Here is a 17,677-nt window from a genome sequence, read left to right on the forward strand (position 1 = left end):
AAACGCCTATCTATTCCCCTTACAATAGAATCCCCTATTACTATAGCTCTCCCGCTCTTTTTCCTCCCGTCCTGTGCAGCAGAGCCACCCCTGGTGCCAGGAAGTTGGCTGCTGCTGCCTTCCTCTGATAAGCCATCCCCCCCATCAGTATCCATAGCGGTATATCTGACCCCTGCACTACCTGCCTGCGCCTACTACTCTGTCTGTTGGTCACCCCTTCCCTTTCTGCCTGTCCAACCTTTGCCTGCGGTGTGACCAACTCCTCAAACGTGTTATCCACAAATTCCTCAGCATCGCGAATGGTCCAGTATGAATCCAATCGCAGCTCCAGTTAATATGAAGGGAAAAGATACTATCTTTCTGCTACTTTACAAGACGCAAATGAAAACTGAAGCAAATAAACCCTCGATGGGCTCAAGTTTTAATTGCAAGTTCAACAGCTGCTTTAATCTTACATTCTTAATGTACCAGAGCAGCTGTCCCACAGATGGCAAACAATATCAGTTTGAGGTAGAATCTTTACGATTTTCTTTTGTATGTGTGGCATAGCTGTATTAGACAGAAAGTGATCTCATACGCATCAAATAGAAACAATCTGTTTATAGGTTTTTCCACCCAAAAAGCACCACCCTCTTGGATGCAAATATGGTTTGATTTGTGACGAAAGTCAGTAAAAATACAATTCTCTCCCCACAGCAATGCATTTTCTTCATTTTTCTGTGGTTTGGCATTAAGGAGCTGTCCAACCCTATTGACTGCTCTCCAGCCATTGTTAAAGAAGATTGGTAATCAACTAACAACTTGTTTAACAGTGTCAGTTTGGTAGCACTCTCTCCACTGGGTCAGAAGGTTTTGGCTGCAGCACACAGTCTAGGCTGGCGTTCCAATGCAGAACTAGGGGAATGCTGCACTGTCAGATGTACCGTCCTTGTGATGAGATGGTAAAAGATGATGTGGCACTATTTGTAGAGCAATGAGTTCTTTCTGTTATCCTGACCAACATTTTTCTCAGCCAGTCCCACCAAAAAAGGGTGCACTGATTGTCCATTGCTAAGATAAGCATATGAGGGAGAAGGGAATAGAGGGTAATGCTGATAGAGTTAGATGAGGAAAGACGGGAGAAGGCTTGAGTGGAGCATAAACACCGGCATGGACTGGTTGGGCTGAATGGCCTGTTTCTGTGCTGTATATCCTATGTAACAACGGTGCACCTCAATACTTGCACTGAAATAGTGCACTTCAAAGCTAAATTAAATCACAGAATCACAGAAACCCCACAGTGCAGATAGAGGCCATTTCGGCCCATCGAGCCTGCACCGACACATATCCCACCCAATCCCCACACCAACACATATCCCCATTTAATCCCCCTAACACTAAGGGTCAATTTATCATAGCCAATCAACCTAACCCGCACATCTTTGGACTGTGGGAGGAAACCGGAGCACCCGGAGGAAACCCACGCAAACACGGGGAGAATGTGCAAACTGAAATGCTTTCAGATGTTTTGGCATAATAAGGCCCTATGTAAATGCAAATATTGAGGTGCACTAATAAGAAGTCCATGATGTCTGGTTTTCCCTCCCTGGAATGTAATTTTCTCCACTGGTATCTTCTGTTTCAACTAGTAACTGAGTAGGTGCATTATATATAAATAACCTTTCTCCCAGACCATCTTCTCCATGAGCCCAACGCTGTTAATGTTGCACATTCAAATAAGAGTGTTGGCTAAAGGACTCTTTACTTCTTTGCTAAATGCAACCACGCAGGTATACAGAAGGTGTAACCACGTCTGTGGCCTATACTGACCTGACCCATGGCAGGCAAGGGTTACAAAAACATAAAATAGTTCCTATCGCAGGTCATTAATAACGACTGTACATATCAGATAGTACATATCAGATAACAAGCTGTAGATTCTTAAGGGGTAGAGCAACACAAAAGAAAATTACATTTTTTTAAAATTGCGTGCTCTTGTTGACCTTTTTAAATTACATTTCTTTTTGTTTTACTACATTTTTCACCCTGCTGTCTCATTTATATTTCTGCTTTTCTTTCAAGCTCTCCACCTTGTCCACATTATACCGGCTCTATATCCCCTCCCGCGGAACTAGTGCACACAATACTCTTACACCCTGTGACATCCTAAACTAACACCACAATACTGTACTTCCCTTTGTGAGTGAAAATATCTAGTCAGACAATTGGCTATGCAAATCTAAACCATCCAATCAGATGGCCAAATTTTCACAGACCTGCTGCCCGATAAAGCTGTTCCAGGGTTTAAAGGCTCCCTTTGGCAAGTCAGCAGAGACACAGTCAAGTACAATGGGTTGCAATCTGCAGAAATGTTGCAACCAAATAGTAAAATGACAACAGCTGGACAACCCGTGTGGTTAACCAACATATACTTATATACGGGGAAAGCACATCAGTTTACAGAAATTCATATGATCGAATCACAACATGAGCACACAATTTAGGAACAAAAAAAGGGAATATCCAAATTTATGACAGTATGGAATAATTAATTCATGGATGGTTTGTGATTCTCGAATGTCATTTCCAAAACAGTGGATGTGAAAAAAGTTAACTTTTTATGAACAAGTGTCCTTGATTCACAGCCACTTTCAAAAATCCTAATAGTACCTGCTCAATTATTTGAATATAGTGAACATTTTATCTTTCAATATGCTGGATGTACTCACCAAGTGTATTATTAACAGCTCCACCAATGTTTCCCCTATCCTCCTGAAAGCATTCACTCCTTGCTGCAATAGATTCCATAGGCACCTCCCTCAATGCCTATTCTTCATGAGTGAGCTGAGACATTGTTTGTAGCTAATTAGACTGCGCTGGGGGAGGAAGACTCTCACAGCCAATCTTCAACCGACACGCTTCCAGTAAGGGTCGCTGGAGAGTGACCAGGAGCAGGCACCCTTGTTGATTTATCCTCACTAACCCGAGGGCATTGAGCCCAATTGGAGCCACCCTGCTCAGGTCATTCAGCCCAGACCAGGGATCGAACCTATAACCTTCCTGGTTTTGTAGGGCTCAACTAATCACTGCTTTAGCCAGCTGAGCCTCTTTCAATGTAGAAAATAAATGTCCTACCCTTGTTCATGAGGAGACATTTTAATAAAACTTAACTGCGGCAATTTACAATTAGTGGCTACGAAAAGATGGTTTATTTCAAGATAACTCACTGGCGCCCACTATCTGTGTTAATGTTGTACTTGTTAATGCTATGACAGAAAATCAGTACAGACTGTCACAGAAACCTCGAACAGTATTTATGAACTGCAAATCACCTAAATCAGCCTCTTTGCTATCACTTCTCCTGGTTAATGTAATTAGAATTTTTTTAAATAGCTTACTCATCAGCTTAATAAATGACTGGAATATCCTATCAAAAGGTTATGTCCAGGAGCTCCTGATAGTTCAATGGCTAAAGGCACCAATGATGCTGAGTCACACAGACAAGGATGGTCCCAGGTTTAATTCCCTGGTTTGTGCTGTTAGCTGATCATGGGCCAAGCAGTAGAATTTCACTGTGCCCCCCCCCTCTACAGAGCAGAGACAGGAAAAATCTGACATTGCTCTCATTCCTAATTGCTGTCCAGTGACCCCTGCTGAAAATTCCACCACCATCGGCAGCAAGTGAGAACAGGATTTGGCTTGTACATGATGCCCCTATAGTTGAACAGCCTAGCCTCACACGTGCACAATGATCACTTGGGCAGGGTATAGGAGCACTGTCAGCACCTACAGTACTGTATCCCACTACTAAGAAGTCATCTTCAGCAGTGGGGGAGGGAAAATATGGTGGGAAGGAGAGAGGGAAAAAACTACCCTTTACAATGCACCAGTAAGAAAGCTGCAATTAATAACTTGTTTTAGAGTAACATCCTCATGAAGGATGCATTAGTGATCCAAATCATGGCGTTACAATCAAAACTCTACTGAATAAAATGCATTAGCACAGATACCACAATATTCCTTTTACAGTACAAACAGAAAGTTGCAAATATACCATGCAATTCTAAATTGTACCATCTGCCTTTCCCCCTATAGTGAGAACCAGTTATGATTATTGTGGTTTTGGTTAACAAAAAAGGCATTAACATGCTGGTCTAGTGCCATGGTTAGGTCTGAGCTCTTGCCAAGTATGTCAGATGCTTTCGATAAGGCTGGCATTAGACATTGCCAGGAAGAGCAGAAGAGCGAATGTTGCCGGGTTTGTAATAGCCTCCTCTCACAATGCACTCTGGTTTATGCTGTTGGTACGTCACGGTAAAATGCATTAACAGTTATGCGATAAAAAAATGTGTGATTTGATTGTTCCTACATTACTTTATCATCTAAAACTTCATTAGGACTTTCCCCAAAGAACAAGCACATACAGAGCCTCTCACTATCACCCTCCCCATCTCATCTAAGGCTCAAAGAACAAGTGTCATTGGGGTAGGAAGGAGAGAACTGGACATGATTCTCATTACTGATCAATATCCAGCAATTCCTGGTGAAAGTGTATTTGTGTGGAACGTCGGGTGAAAACGGGATCAGGCTGGGTTATGATGCCTCTTGTGGTTGAATAGTCAATTGACACTCAGACTTATGACTGAAGAATGGCTCCATGGGTGAGGTACCAGAATTCTGCCACTGCTAACCATGCAACAGTACCCCAGCGCGATTCAAGAGAGGAGGTTTACAGAACTTGCCCCTGAAGTGTAGCTGGATTGGGTAAAATCTATGAAAGAGAAGATCATGTCTTCTGATTCGACCCATCGAGCACTTTCTAAATCAGTTATCTCTATAATCCTCAGTTCCTATTCTGATATTGATGAAGCTCCACCTTAAGGGTGACGCATGGTCATTTTACTGTAGAGTATTACCACTGAACTAGTAACAGGGTACAAAAGCATGTCAAAAAATACTCTTAAGATTGGTTAATTACCCTTCTTGTTTGGTAGTGAGAGTTGAACTCATCACCAATTCTCCGCAGCTCTTGTCCGATCCATACCTCGGGCGGCACGTCCATGGGGACTGACTGAGACCTTCCCTGGATTCCAATGTTCGGTTGTATTCTCTCTATGTCTGCAAAAATAATAATAATTTAAAGGTACAGTGCTCAAAGACAATGAAAAATGTGAGAACTTGCAGCATAGCTCAGTGTGCGCCGAGGTCCCTGTCATGGGCTCGGTATATGAACCCGCACCTGAATGGAAACAACATCCAATTTTTTGAGCTTAAGCCATGTTCATGCAGCTGTTTTACCCAGGTAAAAAATAGTGGCGGCGACTTTCTAACATCAGAGCAATTGTATATGTAGTCGTTCCACCACAGTAAGATTTTATTGATGCTTTTTTAGGTACTGTAAGTCTGGTGTTTTAAATGCATCTTCCGAAATAAATATTTTTATGTCTTCCAAATATAGGATAGCAAAACATATGCACCAGTAGGAGTGTTACCAAAACAGTAACTGTAAAGTGTGTGTGTGTGTGTGGGGGGGGGGGGGGGGGGGGGTGGAGAAAGCAGGGGGCTGAATTATAATTCTGGCAAGGTGGTTTTTTTTTTGTTTTAAAATGCCTACATTTTATACTTATATCGGGGTACAGAATTTCAATGTTGGAGAATGGAACTATTTGCACATGTTAATTATAGCACAAGCTAGACACAAACTCCCTCTGCTCTTGACTCAGTCTTCTCCTCCTTCTTCTTAGGCAGTCCCTCGGAACCAAGGATGACTTGCTTCCACATTAAAAATGAGTTCTCAGGTGACGGATTATTCCAATGCGGGACCTACAGTCTCTGTCACAGGTGGGGCAGACGGTGGTTGAAGGGGCGGGTGGGTGGGGTGCTTGGGTTGATGTGCGCTCCTAGCGCTGCCTGCGCTTGCTCCCAGCGAAGAGACTCGAGGTGTTCGGCGCCTTCCCGGATGCTTCTCCTCCACTTTGTGTGGTCTTGGGCCAGGGATTCCCAGGTGTCGGTGGGGATGTTACACTTTTTCAAGGAGGCTTTGAGGGTGTCCTTGAAGCGTTTCCTCTGCCCACCTGGGGCTCTCTTGCCGTGCCAGAGCTCCGAGTAGAGCGCTTGTTTTGGGAGTCTCGTATCGGGCATGCGGACAATGTGACCCGTCCATCGGAGCTGATCGAGCGTGGTCAAAGCTTCGATGCTGGGGATGTTGGACTGAGCAAGAACACTGACGTTGGTGCGCCTATCCTGCCAGTGGATTTGCAGGATCTTGCGGAGGCAGCATTGGTGGTATCTCTCCAGTGCTTCCAATAACTTTATGTTGACCTCCACCTCAGGAGAGCGCCCCCTTATTGCACCATTCTTGTGTTTTTCCAGTTCATTGTGCACTGACTGAGATTGACGATTTCTGCTGAATTGAGATCAAGCCCTCGACTTACCCACTTATTACTTAGTGCTCAATAAAAGATGTGAACTGTTTCACTGTGAATTCCTATTGGTTTAGACCAGGGCCTTGGTAAAACATCTGCCATTAAACAATAAGTTAAGTCTATGTTGAGGATCTCATGACAGTTTGTATTGGTCTATTTAGCATGTAAAACTCTGTTGCCTGTATCCTAACCTGCACCAAGTCCCCATCACCCCTGTGCACGCCGACCTACATTGCCTCGCAGTTCACCAATGGCTCGATTATGAAATTCTCACCCTCATCTTCAAATCCCTCCTTGGCCTCACCAACTCCCCATCTCTTGTCACCTCCTCCAACTCTGCGTTCCTCCAACTCTGGCCTCTTGTGCATCCCGCACTCCCTTTGCCCCACCACTGGCGGCCGTGTCTTCAGCTGTCTCGGGCCTAAACTCTGGAATTCCCTCCCCAGACCTCTTTGTCTCTCTCTCTCTCTCCTCTTTTAAGACCCTCCTTAAAACCTACCTCTTTGACCGTGGTCACCTATCCTAACCTACCCAGCTTCTTGGGCTCAGTGTCAATTTTTGCCTGATTACGCTCCTGTGAGTACCTTGGGAGGTTTCACTATGTTCAGAGAGCTATATAAATGCAAGTTGTTGTAAAGGATTCAACACATTCAAAAAATGAGGAATATTAGTCCCACTTGTTAACAGGGTATTGGGCACTACAGTACTAGTAATTGAAATGAAATATAAGTTGCAAACCCAACAATGTTAAAAGTAGTCTTATGAATTCCCAAAGTAACAGTAGGCAGCTCATTTTGCTGTAATTCCAACATGCAGTCGGTCAGTGCCATTGCAAACATAACACTGTTGAGTGACAAAAGGGAATAAGAGCGGAAATTCTGATTACTTATAAAAAGGCAGAGTAGAGAGATTAGGAGTGCCTGATATTAATTACTGTAGCATAAAGGACACAAAGAGGTGGAATTAAGATCCTGGGAGCCTTTCAGTTTTCCTTGGTAAGTAAACTTCACTTTTTTTTTGGTAATGATAAACTAGAACAAGTAAATTCACACTATTAATTAGTTACATGCTCATAAAAAAAAATTGAAACACTCCACAGGTACAACAGGTTAACTTGTTGACTCCGGAATCGGCGTCCCAGCTTTCAAAACATGCAGAAGCTTTATACTGCTCATTAACAAGAGCCCTGTCGCAGTCTTTATCATATATAATGGAGACATGCTGCATGTGACAGAAACTGCTCTCCGCAGTACTAAACGAAGAGTCTACTGCAGCACTGTATTAGCTATGGTACATGGAGCAGTGACCCACGGGTTGTAGCATAAAGAGTTAGAATGAGGAATCTTCTCACTGGATATGAGTGGTGAAAAAAGAAAAAGACATTAATAGTTAACAATTCTGAAATGCAGTTAGTGGCTTCACACTGACAACACTATTAAAGAAGATTGCTCTCATTGTTGCAATACAATGTGCGCTCCAGTTGCACTGTGGTGATCGGCTGTGACCAAAAACGTTTGCTCAGTCTTCACTCTGTTGAGGATGTTGACTCAATACAGATGTATGGAGGTACCAACAGCCTCGGCAAGCAAAGGGAGGTTATCTTTTCAATCAATCTACCGAAAGTCTGCTCTTGGTTTAAAATTTCATTTTCATATGAACACAGCTTTGAGTAATGCCAGTTTAGACAGACCTATACAAGAAAGCTGGTTTAAATAAGACTGTTGCAGGCAGTTTCAAGTTCAGGTGAGCAGAACAAAAAAAATGGTTACCGGGTCAGCTCTAAGGCAATCAAATCAAAGCAGAGTGAACCGAGATAGCACAAGCTTTGGCTGAAACTGGGATGTGCGGCTAGCAAAACAGAGTTAAAATTTATCACTTGATCCATGCACTTACGATGCTAACAGTTTTCCAGCTCGTGCTGACTTTGTACTATAAAGGCTAAGTAATTCAGGAAATTAATACTGTGGTTAAGTGGTTAATAGTGAAATTAATCTGGGGCTTTCAGCGAGGTCTTTCTGTGGCAGCACCAATAGCTAAAGTAGAGAAACTATTTTTTTTTTGTTGAAGAGCCAAGATTGAATTAATAAAACAGAAATATACGCACCATTTAATTTGTGATGTTATGCTGTGTTGCACAGAAGTCTGACATTCACCAGCCCCGCATGTGAGGAAAGAGATGAGGCATAGGCTCGTAAAAAGGTTAAGAATACTGCGTTAACACATGTCGTGTGGAAAACTCACACTCTCTCATTTTCTTATCACACCATTTTTAAATGCACGCCTGTTGAAGGGGGAGAGGGATCTCCTACCAAATGATTCATAAGACCCTGCCAATGTTTTTGTGCTTCAAGCCAGAGCAACTAATCACCCTATCTGACGTTACAGAATAAAGCAGCTTCTAAAAAAAAAAGGGAACCAAATGTTTTGCTCTTGTTCTCTTATGTGACGTCCTTAACAGGTCTTTTTGCCTAATAAACACTTAAAAGGACTAGAATGTTTAAATTTTAAAAACTTATAGTAAGACAACTTGGTTGAGTGGCCTTGACTGCAGTTTCCCAAGCCAGGTTGGAATATAGCTTTTCAATGTATGTTTACAGCACTTATGTTTTGAATCAACACTAATTGTCTCTAATTATTATTAGTTGTCACAGTGCCCAGAATTATTGGTTAGATATATATCATTGATGACCGATACTTCCTCTGTAAAACCTGACCTCTGTAAAGGAATTTCCAGGGGTCAAAAAAGCTATTATTGAAGGTGAACTTTAAATGGGTGACAACGGCCCTTAATAACATGTTATCCCTAAATCCCAGCAGAAAAGAAATGAGGAACCAGAAGACCTAAAGTAGGGCTCTCGCAATAGCTTTAATAAAGAGCAGAGTAAAAAGCAATGAATGAAAGATTTCATCCCTTGCATTTAGTTCCATTAAACAAAATGTTTGGTTTATTTTGTGCTAACATGGTTACAGAGACCAAAGTGACCTGTGACAGGCAATAATCCAAAACATGCACCTTCAACTGCTGCAAAGCAAATGCAAACATACCAGAAACATTATGCACTAGCAGCGTATAAAAGCCATCACCCTTACCAATTACCAAATGGGTAGGCTTCAAGACCTACTAGGACACTTAGTGCAGGATACCTGGTTTACTACTCTTGGGCTCCTCTTCATTCTGGGCAAAGAAAGACCCAACACAATTGCAGCTGCTTTTCAACCATCATATAACATCCGAAAATAAATGTTCGCGCTCAGCATGAATCAGCATGTTTAGATCTAGTGTTTCTTTTAGAAATTCAGGAGAGAATGAAACTGATATAATCATTTATGTTTTGTCAAACTTACAGAGTTTAATTTTAAGCAAAGTTTTCCAGTACTTAACACTGGCCATTTGCTCTCTTGCAAAGATTAGTATATTCCGATTCGCTGCCTGTGATAGACACGCAGTGGCTTAAATTAGTTTGCGCCGAAATCGGCTGCGATTCCAGCAGTGATGGTGCGTCCGACTGGAGAGGCCCAAGGACGATCCCAAATTTGTCCTCGGGCCTCATCGTCATAATTCAGGCGTGCTGCGGGTGCCAATCAGGAGCCCCGACGCACCGTGCCTGTCGGAACCGAACCAATTTCGGCTGACATCGAGGCCCACAGGTATGTCCGGGAGAGGCGATTTGAAGGGCGTGAGGGCACGCCTGGAAAACGGGCCCCACAAACTCTTGTTTGCCATCATTCGGAATGCGTTGCATTACCAAAATCAAACCTTCACAATCAGCCAACTATCTACTTACTATTACCAAACATAGTAAACACAGAGCTGCTTTCTTTTCTTCCTTCAACCATTTCAACTCGTTTATTATTGCTCTACAATTGCAAACTGATTAGTATAAAGAAAATATTGTATTCTTTATTCCACGCAGTTATAGTTGAAAAATTATGAATGTGAATTAACAGATCAAATCTAATCATCTACAACAGTACAGGAATGGCCAACAAAAGCAGCCTAATGTGGAGGCAGAACAGATGAATGAGATGGTGCTCTCGTCTACTCTGCACAAACAGTCCCCACCCATATTTTGACTACACCACAATCTTTTTCTGGGTCCATTCAGTGTTAAGATAGTCACTGATGGGCAAAAATGCAAAGCAGTCAACATGTACTACAATCACTCAAAGGACTCAAAGTCATAACCTGTTCTGTTTTTGTGTATTCTTTTCATACTTTCCCCACCTGGATCCTTTCAAGGACATTGTTTTGATTACAAATCCACACACATACCCAAGCCTAGGAGATTTGGCTTAGAGATCATCCTTGGAAATGGTAGAATTTAAGTGTTGTGCATTCTCTGGACTTAAGACGGGCACAGATTCGATGGGCTGAATGGCCTCCTTCTGTGCTGTACTATTCTATGGTTCTGTGACATAGACGTGTAATCTCTTTACTGGAACTCTATTACTGATAAGAGTATGTGGGACAAATATTGATTTTATTTTTGTTTCTGAGTGTAGATACTGCATGAAATAAACTTCCAACAGTAAAAAGACCCTGGGTGAAACAAAAAAAAAACTTCTGTTCAAAACAAAAACCTGCTATTTCTCCTGATCACAGATTTGGTGGCCATCATTCCAAATGACTCTGCCTTTAAAACAATGCGTCTCATGGGTCATTCATCTGTTTTCACTGGTCACACTCAGAAGCTCACATCCACTATTCTTGCACCATCAGCCCAGGCACGACACTGAAACCTCAGCCATTTGTAATTGTTATTTGAAATGAGGATTGTAAACATTCACAAATAGCTGTAAAGTTTCTGGATATGGTCCTTCAAAGAGAAACAGTCTTGAGTGAGCTTATTAGCTAATTTTAGCACAGAAAAAAAGCATTAAAACTTCCAAGTATACCAAAGAACTTTCATCAGTCCCATACATACACACACCCACCCACCCAGACTGCTTGCATCAAATAGGAAACTCATCTAATTCAGGTGACTTGCTGCTGTGAGTTATTTCAGCTCCACAGCACCGATATTAATCTAAGTGATTAAAAACAGCAGCAAAATTCATTAACTTTCTGAACTCAATTAGCAGAATTTCTGGCTGCCTTTCTGCCCGACACCAAAGAAGGAGGCTCTTACCACGATTCTGCAAACGCTGTGCTTGTGCCAAGGCGTGCTGTGCATGGTAGATGGCTTGGCAGGCTGGGCTTGGAGTCTGTGTAGACTTGTCGCAGCTTGTGGGTTTAGTCATCTGTCCGCTGTCTGTGTCAAGAGAATAGCATCCACTGGATAACCTGCTGGATCGCGAAGATGGGGTAATAGAGGAATGTGTTCCACGCAAGATATTAATATTAAAGAGTGGACATGTCGTAACGAAGTTTGGAGGCAACTGGATACTTTTGCAGCTTGTGCTAGTAGGGGAATCCCCTTGATCAGAAAGCTCACCTCTTGACATGCTTGTGATGCTAAGTCTGGAATATGGATGATGTTTAGTTCCCAGTCGGATCCACCTTCACTTCTATGGAACAGAGAGTAGTTACATTTTCTCCTATTCGAAAGAAGAAAAATAAAAATTAACGTTTTTGTCTCAAATCTTTTTTTAAATGTGCTATAAAAATGAGTTTTTGATTTGTGAAATAACGGTACTTTATGCTCCATTCCTGTTTATTGCCTCAATCCTAACTACTTAGAAAAGAAATAAAAATACAATAGAAATTCACAACTCAACAACCCCTCTAACTTGACAGCCCGGCTGCACTTTTTAAAGTTTTGTTTCAAAATCAATATACATTATGTATAAACAAATTTTGAACTTCCACCTCGATCACCCAGCTAGTCACGAAGTCGACCACTTTGTCCTCAACTTGTATTTTTAACCTTTCTAATTCAGCCTCCTGTCAGCTAAACAGATGCAGTATTTTAAACTGAGTTTCAGTAGATACCTTCCCAATTTTTGAAAAAGACATTTCTTGTCTTTCATTTTTGTGCTGGCATTAAACGTAGCAGGCCAGGAGCTGGGATTAAATGTAGCAGGCCGGGTGCCGGGGAGAATGTAGTCAAAACTGCTCCCGCACTACAGCTATAACTGATCCTGGTGCCAAGTCAATTGTACGCACTTGCTAAGTTGATTGCTTCCGATGAATCCCTCAGGCGGTTGATTTGTCAGGTTTGTCAAATTTAAACAAGTGTTTGGGTAGTGCCATTAAGTTGTTTTTCCTTTTCCATGCCTTACTGTCAGAAGCTCCCAAAAGAAAGTTGCCTGACTTGTATCAAACGGGACGCACTGTACAATCTGGTTTTGTAGTAAACACACATGCCTGTTAAAACCCTTTTATGGTTATATACTGCTTAGAATCATAGAATAATACGGCACAGAAAGAGGCCATTCGGCCCTTTGAGTCTGCGCCGGCTCTTTTGAAAAGCAATCCAGTTAGTCCCACTCCCTCGCTCGTTCCCCGTATCCCTGCAATGTTTTCTTCTTCAAGTAGTTATACAAGTCCCTTTTGAAGGCTACTATTGAATCTGTTTCCATCACCCTATCAGGTAGTGCGTTGCAAATCCTAACAACTCGTTGCGTAAAAATTATTTTCCTCATGTCGCCTCTGGTTCTTTTGCCAATTCCCTTAAATCTGTGCCCTTTGGTTACTGACCCTTCAGCCATTGGAAATGTTTCTCTTTATTTACTCTATCTAAACCCTTGAGGATTCTTAAAAGTTTTATGGTTATATGCTGATTTTTTATGGATAAACAAATGTTTGAAAAATTTAGGATCTCAACTAGCAGTTAATATGTCAAGCTAGATTTGTAAAATGTAGAATCAGAACTTTGTATTTCATCTACAACCACAGAAGAACATATTCATAATAAAGTCCATTAAATACTGAATGAGCACCTCTCTCCCTAGTGGCTCAATAGATAGATGTATTGCTCAATGGGGTACTAAGTGCTACAAACCAGGAACGTCCCAGGTTTAATCCTTGGTCTATGTCTGCTATCAGTAGGATGGCAATGAAGACTCTACAATTAGCCTCACTGCCCTTAGGGAAAAGAACTCTGCTCCTGATTGCTATCAAGGGGCCACTGCTAGAAAGTGAGCCTGCTCTGGGTAAGAAGATGTGATGCCCCTGTGGTCGAATAGCATGCTTCCATTTACTGTCCAGATTCACACACAAATAATTATCACTTGGGTGAGATACCCAAGGACTGATGGCACCTTAGAGACTCACTCCAGCATGTCACCATCATTAGGTGAAAGGGGAGGAGAGAAGAAAAAATATTGGAAGGAGTGCTGACCTTATTATTTCTTGCAAGAAAATTCAGTGTGACAAATACGTGAAAGTTGTAAGCATACACTAAAATGGGTCTTAAGTTTACTGCAAAGACACAACCATGTGGGAGGGAACAAAGGGGGTATTTCACCCCAAACATGTTTTGGCAAAGGCTATATCCTGCTCTCCCATGCATCCTCGCATTCTCCCTGTTGGTCGCCCTACTCTTTACACGTGATTGTGCCTCTGGTGTGTTCCTGGTCATTTATCTTTTTCACAAGCAGTATCAGAGAAAGTTACCTCCACAATTTCCTTTCAAAGTTGTTCAACAATTGTATCCCTGACTAATAAACTGATGCATTTCACAATAGGTACATGTTTAAGATACATGTGCATTTCATCAACTCTATAATGTTTGATGCAGATGATTCTTCACTATCAGCCCTGCTCACATGCATAAAGGATAATAATGTCACATTTGGAAAATATCAATCTTTAAGCAACTCCCTTGGTGATAAAATAATAAGGGATGACAGAAGTCGACAGTCCCGACTGTGCTCAGATTTGAATAAAGAGATCTCTTTATTTTCCCAATTTAATAAGGCTCTGCGCAATATATCAGCTCATTAGTTAGTGAGTTTTAAAGTTCAGACTGCCATCACCGCTGCAGATCACTTTTTTGGCTCAGTGTAAACTGCAACAGAAGCTCTATATCTACAAGTCATCATAAAATCTCGAACTGTAGTCTCCTCCCCCAACAGAAATCTGTTTTTCGTGCTGATGAAATCTAGTAGTAAGAGATGTGAGGGAAGACTAGATGTGAACCTGGCGTTTTTCCTACTACGGTCCCATTGTTCTCTCCAAAGTGCTGAGCGCAGCGTTTTCAGAACTGGCAGCAGCTCCGACAAGTGCGTCACAGCTTCCACACTGTCAACAGTGCGGGCTGAAGTCAGTGATTGCGCCGCTCTGCCTGTGCTCCAAGTCCTTTATCGCCTCCCCCCACCCCGCCAAAAAAAATGCCCGAAGTTAAAAAAAAAATAGTACTTCAGATTCGACTTGTGCAGCTGGTTACAAACAGAAACAACGTTTTTTCCCTCCCCCCCACTCCTAAAACATACCTGTTGCAATGTATAAAGGAGAACAACATCTTAACTATTAGAGAGAGTCGGACTTGCCCCATTCCTATTACAGTGGCCATACGTTTCGCGTCTTGTGTTGCAGTTACTGTACAGTATTGCCGGGTGTGTGTGGGGGGGGGGTTGAATGAAACTACAATTAAAGACTACAACCCCCAGGGAGTTCAGTACATGTCACACTTGTCCCATCGTCTTGTCTGCGAGTTTCAGACGCCCCCGGAGAGACGGTGATCGCGCGAAAGATACATTTAAGAGCGCACGCTCCGCTCCGCTCCGGCAGACAGAAGCTGGGCGTCTGATTGACGTGCCTTGGAACGCGGTCCCCGGGGCCGGGCCCGGCGGCCAATCAGCGCTCGGCGCGCCGCACAGGCCGGCAGGCGGTTGGAACGCTGCACGCCTGACGTCGGCGCTCCCCATTGGCTCGCCTGCCTTCTCTTTTTGTTGTTTGTTTACACTCTGGCGTTCTGTCACATGCGCACGGCGCTGGCAGCAGGCACAGTGGGTGCAGAGAGAGAAACTTTTACAGTGCTGGCCACTACAACCAGCTCTCAGCAAACACACACCGACAACGCCCAACGCACGGCATTCAACACATTCAGCCATAAATCTCCCCTCCACCCACCCCATATGCATTTCAGGTTTTGTTAAATCCCCAAATGTGCTTTACTGTTTTTAAAAAAAAAGTAAATATATATATATATTTTTTAATTTCCCCTTTCGCTTCTCCCACTCCGGCAATAAAGACGCTGGTGACACAGTGACAACGTAAATCCTGACATCAATTTGCGGCCGAAATTTTAAAAAATATATTTATATATACATATATAGGCAATGCAGTTAATCCAAAAGTCCGTTTAAGTGACATTGTTTTAAGCGTAGCGATCGGGGAAATAGGGTAAAAAAAATCTTAAAAACAAAAGTTACGGCGAAGTGGTGTAAAACTTAAGCGCAATGCCGGCTCAAGAGGCGAGATCTTCCACTTACAAAAAAATAGTTGCACCAAAAGCGGCTATATATATCGGTTGTGTTTGGTTTTTAAACATGGTATATGACGGAATGCACATATTATTTATATTTATATATATATATATATGTGTGTGTGTGTTTGTAAAGTAACAGTTCTAACTCCCCAACTTTCGGTCGATCGCCTACGTAAACCACAGTACATGTGGTTTTGTTATTGGTGCCGTGGAGGAGCGAATTTTGCAGCCGCCGGACAATAAACACACGAGCGCGCCTCCCCCTCCTCCAAAAGCCGTTCTCCACGCCAGTCAAAGGATTGCATCAAACTTCACTTCAGAACAATCTACGCCCAGAGGATGAGCGGGTCGGGGGGTGAGAAAGGACTCTTTTGCACCGATCGCTGCTTTTACCAATCGCACTCTATTCCCGGTTTACTCAGTCCCGCTTGCCTGTTTATTTACAAGTTCATGCAAGTGGAAAAAAAAGTGATTTCTTCCCCTACCCCACCAATCTGAAGTAAATAGATAGAGGGCTGTAGCCGCTCTCTGCTGGAAGTGGCTCACCTGTCGGGTGGCGGCACGGTGTGACTTGGTCGCTCTCCTTTGTTTTTGAAGCTCCCGGAGACTCGCAGACTCTTGAGATCACTTTCCAGTAGCTGCCGAGGGTATGTGTGCGAGTGCGGCACTGATCGCCCCGGGTCTCAGCAATGCTCCAATGAGCCGATTCTCCTCCTCCTCCCTCTCTCCCCCCTCCCCCAGGTCCCCGCCCAGAGAGGCTGTGCATAAGACAAACACACATTATATATATATAATAAAATCCACTGAAAGCCAGCCCGGCCCTGCAGGGGGCAAGTCAGGGCAGGTAGATGGAGAATTCAGGGGGGAGGGGGGGAAATAGACAGCGAGTTGAGAATATAAACACCCGCCTACAGAGGCAAATCCAGGAAACCATCGATGTATGGTGATCAATGTTGATGACTATTTTTCTTAAGTTTGTTTTGATTTCAGGGATGTTGGGTTCTAAATATTGTCTAACATTACACAGCAGGGAGACAACGGGTTTTCTGTGCGTGGGATGGTGCAGCAGATGGATTACTTTAAACTACTGTCTAACTGAGGGAGTTTTAAAATAGACTCATTTAAATAGAAATTAAAACCCGGTGAAAAGAATTTCTGGACAAGTGGACACTTGTCAACACTGAACAGGCTGAGGGTCATGTCGGGTGGGTGGGATAATGAACTAATCGCTCGTTTTCTTAAAACAAGATACCTCGACGCCGGCAAAGTTTAACCTGCAGACCAGCGGCCAGAACCAACCGAGAGAAAGGGAACAAAAAGACCGGTGGAGCCCGGGTATGGAGCGGCTCAAAGGAGATCTGGAACTTCCTCTTTAGGAGAGGCTTGGGTTTGGGGGGGGGGTCAACACTGCTAGGGAAGATGCGATTAGACTCAAAACGATAAGAGAAGTAAATAAGACCGGGACATGCTGCAACAAGTCAGGCTCGGGAAGAAATGGCCACTGTCAAGAGGCAGGAAGGGGAAATTACCGATTAATAAAGTGATTGTACGCGGCGGAACCGGCGCTTTCAGATCAATAAAGATGCGTTGTGTTTAATCAAATCGCACAAACCATTCGGCTCAAATGAGAACGAAACACGATATATTTGTATATAATCACATAGCACAGAGGGCTCTGTAAACTGTTAGAAGCGGGGGAGGGGGGGCTCCTTTCATTATCTTCTCATCATCGCAAATTTAGAAAAGAGAAAAATAACATTCGGTGGGGGAGTGGGGAAAATGTAAACAGGATTATTGTCATTACCGGCAGTTTCTGTTTGAATGTTGGTCTATGCGATATAAACTTCTAAGTAAAAACAAACCAACTCCCGTGTGTTTCTGGAGTCGGTGAGAGCCGAA

The 17,677-nt window shown here is 42.9% G+C and overlaps 1 protein-coding gene across 3 annotated transcripts in view; it reads right to left on the bottom strand.

The window, feature by feature from the left end:
- The window catches only part of LOC147113002 (bcl-2-like protein 11), a 50,475-nt gene extending 34,001 nt beyond the window's left edge, over positions 1–16,474 (bottom strand). Inside the window, exons 1-3 of one of the 3 annotated variants that reach the window (XR_015079609.1) lie at positions 16,325–16,473; positions 11,534–11,942; positions 4,958–5,097 (exon numbers count right to left, since the gene is read on the bottom strand). Coding sequence is in view for 1 of the 3 variants with exons in the window: in XM_085997865.1 (XP_085853991.1) it covers positions 4,958–5,097; positions 11,534–11,849 (456 nt within the window). In the remaining 2 variants the exon portion in view is untranslated. Of the gene's footprint in view, positions 1–4,957; positions 5,098–11,533; positions 11,943–16,324 lie in introns of all 3 variants that reach the window. The other 2 variants (XR_015079610.1, XM_085997865.1) reach the window with 2 other exon arrangements.
- Positions 16,475–17,677: the final 1,203 nt, after the last annotated feature.

This window comes from Somniosus microcephalus, chromosome 9, assembly GCF_052327205.1.
Source record: "Somniosus microcephalus isolate GS21.2 chromosome 9, FLI_Smic_1.0, whole genome shotgun sequence".
Lineage (NCBI taxonomy): Eukaryota > Metazoa > Chordata > Chondrichthyes > Squaliformes > Somniosidae > Somniosus > Somniosus microcephalus.